General features: G+C 41.9%; 1 protein-coding gene across 2 annotated transcripts in view; it reads left to right on the top strand.

Annotated features, from left to right (window-relative positions):
* The first annotated feature begins 619 nt into the window (after positions 1 to 619).
* Positions 620 to 14,887, top strand: part of ARHGEF3 (Rho guanine nucleotide exchange factor 3) — a 104,993-nt gene continuing 90,725 nt past the window's right edge. Inside the window, exons 1-2 of one of the 2 annotated variants that reach the window (XM_079316687.1) lie at positions 632 to 674; positions 12,349 to 12,444. In XM_079316687.1, coding sequence (XP_079172813.1) covers positions 640 to 674; positions 12,349 to 12,444 — 131 coding nt within the window. In that variant the 5' untranslated portion in view covers positions 632 to 639. Of the gene's footprint in view, positions 675 to 12,348; positions 12,445 to 14,887 lie in introns of both variants that reach the window. The other variant, XM_079316688.1, reaches the window with a different exon arrangement.

The raw sequence follows: 14,887 nt of genomic DNA, 5'->3' as shown, positions 1-14,887 counted from the left end.
AAGTGTCCCTCATCTAAAGTGCTTGTGATCTATCACCATCTTCACATCCCTGTATTTTTCCAGGGGAATAGGACTTTTGAGTGTATTTCTTACTTTAGTATTACTACTATTTCGTTCAAAACACACATGCATGTTACCATCTGTACATTATTTGTCACTGTTTCCCCAAGTTTTTAACCTAACGGGACCTACTCCTGGTCGCTTGCTGTCACTCTCATCTGAGACTGAGCGTGGCACGATGTCCTTTGCCTCTCTGTGGTCGCTCTGGCTCCTGAGCTGTTCCCAACCCCAGCCTGGTTCCTTCACCTTCCCCGGGCGGGGACGGGGGCGGGGGCCGGTCGGGGCTGCCGAGCCGCTGCTCCTGGCCGGGATGAGCCGCGCAGAAGGGACCCGGGGCGGCAGGGAAGGGCAGGACACAGCCAGGAGCCGACTGGAGCGGCGAAGGGCGGAGAGCCGGGCGGGGCCGGCGGAGAGGGGCGGGCGGCGGGGCGCGGCGGACACAGACACACACACACAAACCCGCGGACAAATCCCCTCCCGCCGCCTGCCGTGACAGTCGCCCGCAGCCCCGGCCCGCGTCCCGCCGCTGCCGCTCCCCGTGCCCACCCTCCGCAGCCCTGCCTGGCTGCCGCCGGCCGCATGCCCGGAGCGGGGCAGGAGCAGGACGGCGCAAGGTGGGTGCTGTCCCTCGGGCTGGGCTCTGGCGGCGCTGGCAGGTGGGCGCTGCCCACAGAGCTGGACAGGCTCGGCTCTCGTGGGGCAGCTGGGGGCGGCGGTGGCGGAGCTGCGCTGCGGGAGACCCGCCGCGCCTGACGGACTCGGCACGGAGCGGTAGCGGCGGGTCGGGAGGGGGCTCCCGCCGGCTCCCGCTGGGCGGAACGGGGCTCGTCCCGCTGCCGCTCCGCGCCCCGCTCCCGCTGCCCCGTGCGGAGGAGGCCGCAGCTCCGCGCTGCCCGCGCCGGTGCGGGACGCGCGGGCTCCGCTCGTGCCCGTGAGGGGCCCTGAGGGGCGGCTCCGGGGCCGGCGGGCGCTCCACCCGCTGCCGCTCGGGTGCCTTTATTAGTTTATGCTTCTGAAGAACTTTTAGCGTTTGTTTGATGGCAAATCTTACACGAGCGTCGGTTTGGAGGAAGGGCCGCGGGGGCCGCAGCCGGCCGCCTGCTCTGAGCCCTGCGGTGGCTGTCACGGAGCGGCTGTGCCGCCGCCGCTGTTTGCCTTGGCGGGACCGGCAGCCGGCTCTCGGCCCTTCCCTCCGCCCGCACGGCCCCTGCCTCGGGGAAGGAGGCTCGGGCCGCAAGGAAAGTGGAAGAAAGAAAAACAAACGGGGAGCGCAGTGAGTCGCTCTGGAGGAGCGGCTCGGCAGAGGTGGGAGGCAGCGGGGCCAGCCCGCTCCCTGCGGCCCGTGCCGGCTGCGGGCTCAGAGCGCTGCTGCTCCTCTGAGCCCTGCTCGGCAGCGGCCACCGGCTGGGCTTTACTGCGGAACCAGCTGCGTTCGTGCAAGGACGCCAACTCCGGTAATTTTTTTTAGTATTATTATTTTTAAATTTAATTTTTGTACAGTTCTTTAATTTTGTGACTGTATAAGCGTTCTTGTATACATTTTCTCTGTATACCTACATTTATTAATGCAATTTCTAGTTAAATGTTATCCTTTAGTACATTTCACTGTTAGAGGGTAGAGGAAATTCCCTCATCCTCAAGCATTTGCTATGGAATTACTTTGATTGCTGCTTAGTTCAGTAGCATATAGGAAGGTCTGCTGAGTGCAACAAGTTGTGAGATGGATGCTGTACCTGTACAGAATTTGAGTTCAGAGTAGGAGAACCCATGGGATTTGGAAACAAATGGAGCTGAGTATTGATTGCAGAACGTGGGTAGTAGAGTGTGTGAAACAGAGCTGCCCTGGTGTAGATGGAGTAAGGGAATTCATGGTGTATGTCTGGCTTGTCATCTGGTGGAGTCAGTCCTTCTATTTAAGGTTTTCATATGTATGATATGATACCTGTTCTCAGTGTGTGTTTGTTAGCCAGTTTCGGTCAATGAAATGTCACATTGTTTTGAACAGAGGTCCATTCAGGTTCCCAGCGGTGTGTGTGGGTAGCAGTGTGACAAGGCCTGGTGGCCCCAGCAGACACTGTAACACTCAGTATCATTCCCTGCACATTCTCGCAGACCTCCGCTCTGTTTTGAATAGCTCGCTTCTTCTCAGCGCTGTTTTTGTGCAGACAGTTGTTCTGGCGTGATTCCAAATTGTGGGAGTCATATGTGCACATCATTTGGAGGTGTATTGTGTGGAGTTGCTTCCAGCAAGTGGCCACGGAGTCCACATGGCCTTAAAGAAAACTGTTTTGTTTTGCTGCTCATGAGTTGAGGTGTGTGATACCTGCTTCTGCTCAGGAGTTTATGTGTAATACCTTCATATTGACTTAGGAGCTTTTTCCTGTGTTAAAAAGCTCCCTAGTGTTTCTTTTTCCCTGTCATAAATATTTTGCTTTAAGTGTTAAAGAAAATTAACCTGACCTCTTAAATCTTATTTATCTTGGAGTTTTATTAGTATGTTTTCAGTGTTTTAGGTTTTTGAACAATCTCCTTTGATGAAAGTATTTTTTTTGTTGTTGTTTTTGTTTTGGTTTGTTTGTTTGTTTGTTTCTAGGAGGATCTGCCTGCTGCTATAAATGCTGTCATTAATGCATTTAGAATCCTTTTGGATGCTTTGTGGGTGCTGTATTTTAGTGAAGACAATAACCTACATAGTTATACTCAGTGTATGAGTGAGAGCTGTGTTTGGAGAAATAATTTGTTACTGTTTTCTTCCTGTGAAATATGGAGGGAAACTGGCAAGTGATATGTTTGTGAAATACTGTTTTGTTTAACTCAACTAGCCTCTTTAAGTGTCTTTGCTTTGTTAACAAAGTGTGCCTCTCAACTTGTGGGGATGTGTTGTGGATTCCATTTGCTCGGGTCATATAAAATCTGGAATTGACAAATGGTTGAGGTCTTGCATAAGTCTTTGAGAGTGTGTAGAATTACTGTAGTGTAGTAGCTAAAAAATTGGAAAATAAGGACTTGGTAAATACGCTCCAGTAATGTGTGATTAACACGCAGTTCCTTTTGCCTTTGACTCTAACAGCTATAAAGCAACTATTCTGAAATAAATGGGTGTTTAGCGTGTGGCTGTGGTGGTCTCCACCCCCAGGTGTAGCACGGGGCTGTGCAAACACGCACACCCTGTCCTGTCCTGTGCCAGCCGGGTGGAACGTGCAGGGATGTGCTGTCGGCTCCCCAAATGAGGGCAATGATTAACCCACACAGCTGAAAGGGCTCCTGGCGCAAGGATCGCCTGTTAATACCTGAACACAAGGCTGTGTACATTCATTTATTTCCTAATCACGTGCTGGTGGGTGGCCCGAGGGGAGGCTGCTGTGCCTGGAGGAGCTCACTGCAGTAATGTGTGCTTGAAGGCATGGCCAGTAGTAAAATGGAGCAATTCCCTCCAAAACATTGTTTAAACTGGACAAGGAGCAGAAGCTTTATGTTCTTGGCAATGAAAGGAGGTTTGGCCTTTTGTGTTAAATCATTGTATATGCAATCAGAAACGTAACTGGAAAGGTGCCCCATACTATTGTTTTTACTTTTCCCTTTCTTTGGAGTTAATTACTCTCACAGTCCTCTAGTTGCCCTCATAGCTCTGCAGGTGTGATCAATGTGTGGTACGACTTGCATTCAAAAAAGTTTATTGGCTTTTACACCACTGAAGCTTGCATAAACTTCGAAAGAATTATCTGGACTTGTGTGATTTCTGTAAAACAAGAACAGCTATTCTGCTGGTATCATGTCTCAGACATTTTAGATGTTAAAGAGAAGTGCAGCTTTTTTTAGTTTATTTTAAACACTTCACCATTTCTCCTAAATTAATTTTCAGTGTTGTAACTGATAGAAGAGAACGTCCATTGCACTGTGTGTACTGGATCAGGAGTCCCAGTGGTTTTATTTTAATATAACAGTGTGCCCATGTAGTGTTCCTTCAGAACATTTTGTCTGGACTATCACCTCTTTCCTGAAGATAACAAGCAGCTGCTTGGACATGGTGTGTTTTGGGACTGACTCCTTCTGCTTGTGCATGGCTTTCACTTGGGAGAGGTTAAAGGCACGTAGGAATTGCAGCACATTTGTGTGGGCACTGCAGTGATGAGAACATCCCCCTGCAAACTGTGAGTTCCTTAGGTGAGCATGAGCCTTAAAATGCTTTGCCTACAGAAGTAGGGGCTGTCAAAATTAACATTTGTTGATGCTCCATGGATAAGTAATTGATAGCCAAGAAAAAACTCCCTCAAGTGAGTTGATAGTTGGGTGAAGGGGTGGTGTTACAAACTTTCCCATGTAGGCTGGGATTCTAAAAACTTTCCCGTGTAGGTTTGTATTCTGACTGTGCTTAGCAGTTGCAGGTGAAAAGCTGTAAAGACTCGATTTTAGGGAATACAGCTCTTTGTCTGCCTTTCAATGTATTAAATAACCAAGAATATAAATGCAAGGCAAACTTGACAAACTTCATTTAAGTGTATTAAACTGTGCATAAATCCTGAATGAAATAATTGTGATTAAGACAGTAGGCTGAAAGCATCATCATTTTAATTTTAGGCAGAAAATATGGCACCCTTCTAGGCACTTAAAATTTTAACCTGCTGCCATTTCCTGACAGTGATGATTCTGATAAAGAGAAAAATGTATTGTATTTGTCTCAACTGTGGTGGCATTTCTTTTGGTTTTAATTTGTTCTTAATGTATTTTTGTTGAGGATAAACCACATTTATTAAGCAGGAATATGCTGAAAGGGTGGGAAGAATATGAAGAAAAGGGACAGTGGTTGCATTAATTTTATACTGGGCATGCATGCTCTATCTAATTTTTTTTTTCCCCGAGTCTGCCTTAACCATGAAAAGATTGAATTTCAGTGCTAGTTTCAGAAAATGTATCTTTTTGTTTAGTAAGTTGTTCCTTAAATTGACTTATCTTTGCATAACCCTTTCAATATTCTGTACAGAAACAGCAAAAAGATACTTCTGGAAATAATTTTCCACTAGATAAAATCTAGATTAAAAACAAAACAAAACAAAAACATAGAAAAAATCTTTGTGTTTTATTGTTGCAACTTTTAAATAGACACTTAGTGCTTGCTTTCAAATACAGAAGTTTGAAGAGGATAGAGTTAAATAAATCTCAAATTGCTGCTTGTATGAGTCACTAAATTGGGAACATAAATACTCATATTCTTTGGAAAGGACCTCTCAACATTGTTTTCCTGCATAGTGTCAACTGCAAAACACAATACAATATGTTTAGATTAAAACTAGTAACATTTGCATTTGAAATCATGGTTTATGATAAAAGTCAGATAACCTTTTGCATGTTAAGCTGACCAAGGGCTAGCATTAAGTCTCCAGTGGAAGCTGCATTATTGTAATTTGTTGTGTTTTCTTTGCTTGCTTTGCTGAAAAGAAATTGAAACTTAGAGGGGGGTAAAGGGTAAAGAAAAGAGGAGTGCTGGAGAAATCTCCCTGCATGCTGATAGAAGGGATAGGTTGTTTTGTTTGCTGTCTGGTGCTGAAGCCAGAGACTTGAAATAGGAACATCTGGATCTTTTAGTCCAGAGAGAAACAGATTTGTCTCAGGATGACATATGTAATTTCAACACCAATGACAAAAAAATTCTTGTTATCTATGTGTGTTGAATAGAGTACTTAGTGTTCTCTGTATTCTGCTTAAACAGTATGTTTAATTTTGTGTATCTTCTGCATTTTAAACTTTCTCTTTAAAATGCTTTGTTGAAGTCTTTGCAAATGTTTCATAATGTTAAATTTTGTCCTGATCAGATGAGAGGTTTGGTTGCACGTTTTAAGATACAAGAGTACTGAAGGCTTAAACTTTTTTTTTTTGTTGATATGGCAATCAACTACCATGCCTAAAAGTGACAACAGAGCTCACAAACATTCCCTATTGTGCCTGCACTGCTCAAGTTGGACTTGAAATGCTGTCAGCTCCTGATAACTGCAGATTGGAGATGGTGGATGAGCCCTTGCTCCTCTTTTCATGGCACTGGTGGACAGTATTATACAATATGCTGATGTGCAAGACAGACTAAAACAGCATTCTCTATTTTTTGTTCTTTCTTGAGCAATAATCTCCTTAGGAAGATCAGTGTTTATATTTGGGTGTAGAACATGTGCATGTGCCTGCCTGTGGTGTCCCTGATGTTGCTGTCTTACCATATAAATGTATTTAAATAGTTCTGAAAGCTGTCTGAGATGTAACCCTGTCCTCTCTTTGATGCTGGGAAACTTCTCCAGGGTCTTTCATTAACAGTAAGGTTTGATGGATTACAATGTAGTTGGTTGCCTTGCACTTCTTTAGGTATTTTTTAGGGAAAAGAGCTAAGGCTTACTTGACCAAAGGACTGGTTCTATTCACAAAGTTGTCTCATATTGGGCTGTATTTCTCCAGCATGGAGCATTTTTTCATGTCAGTGCTCTGGTTTCAGCCTGGAATGAACTGTTACCTATTTATTTATTTAATAGTTGTCTTTTACCTTTTAATATACATTGTGCTGAGAACAAGTACAACATTCTTGCTATCTTAGAACTAAATATTGTCTTTTCTATATGCTGGATAGTCTGCCTTGCTGGCTATAGCAACTGTGTGTCTATGGGAAAGGGAGCCAAACTCAACTCTTGCTGTTGGATCATGCCATTACTTTAAAGCTGCTTCTCTGTCACCTTGAAGAGCTCTGAGATTCACCAAAATCTGCAGCATCTGTGGTTCTCTGAACTGCTGCCTCCAAATATGTCTTTGTATTTATGCTTCCTTAAAGTACCTATAATAAAATTTAACTTATGAAGAAGACAGAAGGAATATATTTTTAATAGATGCCTTCAGAACAGGAATAAAAACTCTCAAAAATGCGTGTTTGAAAACACCCTCAAAACATTATTCTTTAGACCATCAGATGCATTTTTAAGGACTCCAAGCACCCTGGATAATATGCCACATGTGTTCATTCAGGTCAAAATTTGAAATAACCATGATGTGTGTGAAACCAAGTGTGCTCTATGGATGGCTTGGACTGAAGCAGACATACAAAGTGTAATTCTCAGCACTGGCTTGAAATATTCTTCAAGAGCTTCTTGAGTTTTTACCTAGTTTCACTGAAGTGTGCTGTAGTGGCCTAAAAATGTTTTGCAGCTCCCATATCTGAGAGTTAGAAAAAACGATTTGAAGAAAAGGTTGTGTTTAGAATTTGTTGTTATTCAGTTAAATAGTGAAGTTTGGTTTAAAGTTTAAATGTGCCCTTTAACTGTTTGCCCAAGGCGGCAGCTGCTGGGAGCTGAGTGCTATCGAGGTGGGAGCTACTTGTGTTTGCTGACTTAGGGTGTGGAAATGTGGCTTTTCATAAAGCAATGCAAGGGTAAATACGTTCATTTACTTAGAAATAGCAGATTTCAGGCAGTTAGTGAGGAAATGGCAATGGCCTCTTTAGAGATGTTACACTACACCTACTAATTGGTAATCAGCTCTTCAGGCTTTGTGAGCATAAAGATATTTGCTTTATAGAATGATAGTGGGTAACACATCTTTTTCCTTTAGTAGATGCACATTATTGCCCATTACATAGTGATGCTACTGCCCTCTATTTTATTAAAAAGAATAATAGTTTCTGCATTGAAGGTTCTTTGAGTTCAGAAATATTTTTTTTCCCCTCATGGTTTTCCTATCAGCTAAGTATAACAAGATACTATTTCAACAATGCAAAGCATTCTAGTGAGGGTGAGGAACTGTGGGAACATGTTTCATCAGAAGATATTAATTATTTTTGCTTTAACTGTAGTGAACAGCTGTTGAATGATATGTTATTTTTTAACTACGGCTACTGTGAATATCTTGTCTAGAGATACAGAGAGGGTGCGGAGGGAAAGGCAAAAAGTATTTTTAGCCTGAGGATCAAAGTGTATCTACACTTAGTAACACAAGGGGAGGGGAAAAAAGGTGGAGGAGAAAATGAGCTTTGTGTAGGGAATCAGTTTTAACAAGATTGACTAATACTTACTCCATTCTTCCAGATATAAGTCAGGTTTGAGCCTGTGGGGTGTTGTGACTTCAATACTTTTCTTGAACCTTCTCATGTTTTTCTGTCCAAGCAATCCTGCAGGGCTGTTCTGTGCAGGTGTTTGAGGGCTTGAGTGCTGTGCTATACTAGAGCCTCTCCCTGGCTTTGTTTTTGTCCACTTAAGGGCAATTGCAGAACTCCCAAAGGTAAATACAAATGAATAAAATATACTTAATATAACACTTGTCAGTATTTGAGCTAGTGGCTTCCCACTGCTAGGCTTTTTTCTGCCATTATGAGGTGTAAGAATCTACTCTAAGGCAGATGGGCTAACAAGGCTTCAGATAAACAGAGTTAATATTTTTAATGGAAGTGTGGAAGAGATAACATAAGAGAATTTTAGGGTTCTTGTTTCCCCTGTGGGGACCCTAGTGTTAAGCAACCTATACCTGGTCATAGAAGACTAAGTAATCTGAATTTCAGATGTCTCATCAAAACCAGCAAGGATGTTTCTTCAAGTTTCCTCAGTAAGACAGAGAGAGTAGTGATAAACTTAGTTGCTATAAATAAACTCTCTGGCATTGTTTTCCTATGTTTTTGTTCTGCAGTTGTGTTATGCCCACTTCCTGCTCTTACAGCACAGCACAATCTCCAGGACAGCACCTAATTCCAGAGCAGGTCCCTTATCTGGAACAGGCAAGGTTCAGTGTGCAGAGGCTGAGGAACTGAATGCATCTGAGCAGTCTCTTAATATTCATTGACTTGTCTTGGCATCTGGCTCCAAGTTATTAAGAGGGAAGATGATAGATTTATTTTCCTCCCTCAAGTTTCATCACGAATCTTGCCTATGCCATAAAGTTCAAGTCCAAACAAGAGTTGGATGGTGATAGAGAAAGAGGCACCTGTGAAAAGCATTTTTTTTTCCTGAACATTGTTCTTTTGCTTCTTGAGTTGCATTTTGTTTTTTAAGTTGTTGCTGTTACTGGAGGCTGATTTCTGAGGATAGTGGTAGTATTCTGATTGTGTGCATATATATATATATATATTTTTTAAACATATGCAAGATTTTCCTTTGCTAGTTTAAGCTTTCATTTTGTGTACCTCACTTTGAATATGAACAGTATTTTTTTTTAGATATAAGCCTTACCACTTTCTTTCCACAAAAAGGAAAAATTTCAGTTTTATTTTAGACCTACTGAAGCAGTATGTGTTCACTGAAAATATATCCATAAAATATTCTTAATGCTTGAAAAAATATATTCCCCTTGTAGATATTTAATTTTTTTTTTAATTAAAAAAATATTTTCAAGAAAGGGTCTTAAGGGAACTCTGTGGCACATGAATAAGGAGAGAATCTACAGGCTGAGAATTTTTCTCTGAAATGACTTTCCAGTAAGAGAAATAGTGGTAATATTTGGTATCCCTGGCTTTGTAAAGTGTTGACTGATACCAATTTTCTGTTTTCCATTTAGAAACTAAAAACCTTTTAGTGTTCTAACAAGGCCATAAAACTTGTCAGCATTATGGGGATCAGCTGTTTAATTACCTGTTGCTCCTGGTAGAGAGTGAAGGAGGCCTGTGCAGACCTGTTGAGAGGCACAGCGTGACAGAAATGTGTCCCCAAAGCTTGTGTGAGTCACTGCTGCCCACCCTCTGCAGTGTGGCTGGGGAGAGCTGCTGGATGGCAATCCTGGCCAGCCCTGGCAGTGCCATCCACCCACAGTGACAGTCACCAGGGAGGGAGATTGGAAAGAGGCTGATGCAGACAAAAGCCACTCAAGGTGCACAGTGTGCTGCTGCTGTTCTCAGATATCAGCAATGGGAGGGAGTTGAGGAGTTGGACAAGATGTATTCCTCTGTATTACTTTATGTGGTTTTCTTTTGCAGAGCATCTCAGAACAGAAGTTAGGTTAATGCCATATTTCATGGATTTTCTGTTAGATCTATGTCAACCTTTATCATCAATTGTTCATAGAAAGGAATAATAACACAGTAACTTTTTATCACTCCTGGCTCTGCTTTTGCTGTAGTTTGAGCATGGAAGCCTCAGTGCAGAGATTTGTATGGAGTGTTGGCTCAGATATTTCCAAGGGTGGGGAGGACAGTGCTGAAAACAGCTTGATTTTTTTTTTATTTGGGTTTTTTGGTTGGTTTTTTTTTTTTTTTTTTGGTCTTATTTTTTTATTTATACATTGAACAATTGTACTGCTCTAGTACCACCTCACAAGACAACAGTGGGAGTTGTACCTTTTTTTCTGGAATGGCAACCTTGTGGTTTTGTAATCAGAATCTTTGACCTTCCAACTCTGAGAGTTAATGGACTGCTTCTGACCTTGCCCTGGACCTTTGATCTTACTGGTATGGGTGACTTGTAAGAGGAGGTAAAACTCTTGTTGGCAAAACTTGTGTGATCTTTGAAGAACCTGGGCTTTACCCAGATTAGGAAATTGCTTCCTCAAAAAGGGGAACTTTGCAGAAGATGTTAGGTATGGGCTCTTGCATTATTACTTTAATATGTATTTAAGAAAAACTCTTTTCTTCCTGTGCTATTATAGACTGGAGAGGCAAGTAGTAATTAAGTTTTCAACATATGTTCTTGCTGAGCCACTTTTAGAATAAAAAGTTTTTTTATGTGGGTTTGTTTAGTGGGGTTTTTGTGTTGTTGATTTGGTTTGAGGTTTTTGTTGTTGTTGGTTTTGGGTTTTTTTTCTTTGGGGCATTTTTGTTTGTTTTTTCTTACTTTTCATTCATACTGCAGAATCAGGAATAAATTTGAGGTCAGGCACTGATCCAAAAAGTGGTCAGTGTTGCTGCCCTCACAGAGGTGAGGCTTTTGTTGTTTTCCAATTCACAATAGTTTTTTAGATCCTTTAAGCCAGAAATAGACTTTTATCCCTCTCTATTATGAAGGATGTTTAAAAAATGCAGGATTAAGGACCTGTTCTTGCCAAGCCATTCTGTTTGCTCTGAAGGGTCAGTGCCACAGGCTCCATTCACAGCAAGGGGCAGGTGAAAACAAGACATGAATGTCAGTAAGGAACAAGGTTTGGTTGCTGGTCCTGGGACAGGGCTTTGCCAGGGCTGTTTATCCACTCTTGCATGGGCAGACTTTTGAAACCAAGATGAGCATTCTCTTCAGAGCATTTAGCTTGTGCAGGTTGGCCTTCTCTACCTGCCAGTGATGGGATGTGTGCCCTGTACTCAGCATTTCATGCTGTCCCTGAGATGTCAAATTAGATTTTGACACAGGTTTCACACAGGTTAAACCACCATTTTAATGGTTCTTTGTACCTACTAGAAAAAAGGAAGGGATTATTATCTTGACAAGCACAGCCTATTTTTTGGTTATATACTAGTAGGTATTAATTAATATACAGTTGATGCTAATTTATGTTAATCACTCAGGTCTTGTGCTGATCATACTACAAGCCAGGTGTCAAATCAAGTTCAATAAGATGACTGAGAGCTAAAAATATCCTCCCCCCCTTGAAAAGAAAGTGGGAGTGGGTAGGGAAGCTATAGGACTCAGATGTTTCAGGTTAATATTGTGGATCTAGTTACTAAAAAATGATTACTGTTTCATGGGTGGAATTAACTTGCATTATGTAGAATCTTCATTCATTCTTACCATGCAATTAATTTACTGGAAACTTTTTTGACCATTTAAACCTTTTGTAAGTGGTGTAAATTGGAAATTGCTATTGCAATTGGAATATGTCTGTGCTGTTTTAGAGAGAGACTTCAGCCATGAATTAACTGCTATTTTCTGCAAATTGGCAAAGTATAATCTTAAATGATAAAAATATGCTGAAAAGCTTCTGTAAATCTTTGCATGTTAGAAATTGAATTTTTCTCCCTCATATTGTGTTTGGATCATTCCACAGCAGTGCTGGCTGTGGCTGCTGCTCTGAATTAACAGAGCTGCCATGATGCACAGCCCTGGATACAGGCTTGCTGACATCAACTCTCTTGGCATGTGTTCAGAAAAGTAAACAGAAGACAATCAGTGTTGGGTTTGGCATAACTAGCAAGTCCATAAAACTGCCAAATCCTTCTCAGTGTGTTCATCCAATTAATCACATTGATGTAGAACATTTACTTAAATGAGTAAAATATACTGTATTTGGGTTTTAAAAGTTCTTGTCTTAAAGTTTCCATTTTCTACTTAATTAGTAACCCCAATCTTTACTTAAATAGCATTTTTCTTTTTTTTTCTTTTTTTTTTTTTTTTGATGTTGTTCTTTTGTAGAAAAAAAAATGAATTCTGAAAGCTCAGCCCTTACCATGAGTAGCCCTGCTGTAATAAACCAGTGTGCCAGAGGAGGAATGGAACAAGAAAAAATTTGGTAAGCTTTACTTCTAATTTTCTAAGAGGTTAGTAGAAAGCAGTACTGGGAGATGTAGTTTGAAAATTAAGTAAAATAATTATTTATTATAACATGCTTTAAGTCTGCATTATTTAACAATAGAGAAGGAAAAAGGGAAATTTTTTATTTTGGTTTTGAGTTTTTAGCAGATGACATGGTACAGGGTGCCATGGGGGATGGGCTGTGGAAAAACTCCTGTTCCCTTCAGCAGTGCAGCAGTTGTGCTCAGGGAATCTTTCACATATAGCAAATGTTTTAATCTCCCAATGCTGCTGCAATGCTGGGTCTTGCTGGTACCAGGACCTTCAGTGCTGTGAGGCTCCCAAGGTTCCTGCCCTGGGAGACATTACTAAGTCAATAGTTTATACTTTGTGTATTTACTCTGTGCTGGAGGAAAAAAGCAATTGCAATGTTTAATGGTAGATGTGGACAAATGTTTACACTTCATAACAATTTTTTTGGTGAAAATTGCCACAGACAATGCAATTTTAGCAACTGGTTTGTGTTTTCATGAAGGGAACTATTCCACCTGGGTTAATGAGAGCCTTTTTTTGAGAACCTGCTGGTTTTTACTTGCTGTTGTTTGCTAGGGCTTTTTTACATTACTTATTTACTGTAAGACAAACAACCAGTAAATTCATGACAGGAAACATGACAGCCATATGGACAAAAACCTACCTTACATTGTTTTTGTAGTCTGAGAAATACTCTTGAAAAACTAAAGAATTAAAGAAATATTAGCAAGGGAATATTCTGTTTCCTGTTGCATGCTTGTCAAGAAATCACTTTTTTTTTTTTTTTTTTTGGTGCTTTGGTTTTTATGTGATATTAAATTAATAGCATCATAGTACTTGAAAGAAGTTCTTTAATCGTTTCTTCTGGAACATTCTCAATAAAATCTTTGGGTGAAAGGGCAGGGTGAGGAAAAACTGTGGGCTTCCCTCCTGACTCACAAATATACTGAGGGATGGGAAATTAACACAAACACTTTTTTTGCTTGATGTCTTTGCTGATTCTTATATCCTGCTTGTGGTATTGATCTGGGGACAATTCTGTTTAACGTCTTTACCAATTATCTGCATGAGGGGATGGAGGGCACCCTCAGCAGATTGCACCCAGGTTAGGTGGGAGTGTTGTTCTGCTGGAGGGTAGGAGGGCTCTGCAGAGGGATCTGCACTGGCTGAATCAATGGGCCAAGGCCAGTGGTGTGAAGTTCAACAAGGTAAAGGTGGATCTTGCCTTTGGGTCACAACCCCCTGCATCTCCAGGCTGGGGCAGAGTGGCTGGAAAGCTCCTGGCAGGAAAAGATCTGGGGGTGTTGGTTGACAGCAGCTGAACATGAGCCAGCACAGGTGTGCCCAGGTGGCCAAGAAGGCCAGTGGCATCCTGGCTGTGTCAGCAATGGTGTGGCCAGCAGGACCAGGACAGTGATTGTCCCCCTGTGCTGGGCACTGCTGAGGCCACAGCTCAAATCCTGGGGTCAGGTTTGGGCCCCTCACTACACAAAAGGCATTGAGGGGCTGCAGTGTGTCCAGAGAGGGAAATGGAGCTGGGGAAGGGGCTGGAGCACAAGGCTGTTGAAGGGAATTGAGATTAATGTGGAGAAAAGGAGGCCCAGGGAGGACTTGATCAATAGCAGTGTGATGCATGTCTGGTCAGGTTTCTAAAATGCTATTTTTTATTCTGGGGTTCTGTGAGTACTACAGCTGAATGAACATTACTTTTCTCAGCCTAATAAAGTGCAATGGTGCACTGCCTTACTGCATTGTTCATTTATTGCTGTTTATTCATTGTCTGATCCTTAGAACTTATTTACATTCTGATGGTTCTGGGTTTATTTTCATGAAAATGTGAGTATTGGTAAGGACTGATGTTAGTCATAGGAAGATTAGAAATATCTATTGTTAAAAGAGTACAGTGGCAGGGTAATATATTCAATTAAGTCAAAAGGGTTCATAGAGAAAAGCCCTGAGCAAGACCTTATCTAGCATTTAAACATCACTTAAGATGCATGTAAAAGGCTTTGATGTTGCACAAGGCCCCTAGAAACAGAGGGGAGAGTAAATAATTGACTGAACCCCAGTTACCTTGTACAGCCATTAACCAAGTCTGCCATTCTAGTTCATCAGTGTTTCACATCTGCCTAGTTTTGTGCTTTTACCAGATGAACAAATAATTGAATTCTCAAACTAGCAATGCTTCACTTGGTTCTGTTGCTTTTTCCCCTCCCAACATACATAAACAAGATTACAGCAGGAGAAGAATGCTGGTATTAGCAGAAGTGTGAGTGCAGTGAATGTCTGATAACTGCAGGGTTCATGTGTGAACCAAATTAAGCTGCTCTTGATAAGCAGGAAGGTGGAGGAACGTGGTGGATGGTCATAACATCAGCAATATCAGCTGTCTAGCTGGTGTGGAAGAG

This window comes from Erithacus rubecula (genome assembly GCF_903797595.1).
Source record: "Erithacus rubecula genome assembly, chromosome: 13".
Taxonomy (NCBI): domain Eukaryota; kingdom Metazoa; phylum Chordata; class Aves; order Passeriformes; family Muscicapidae; genus Erithacus; species Erithacus rubecula.
This window is presented reverse-complemented; position numbering and strand designations above follow the sequence as displayed.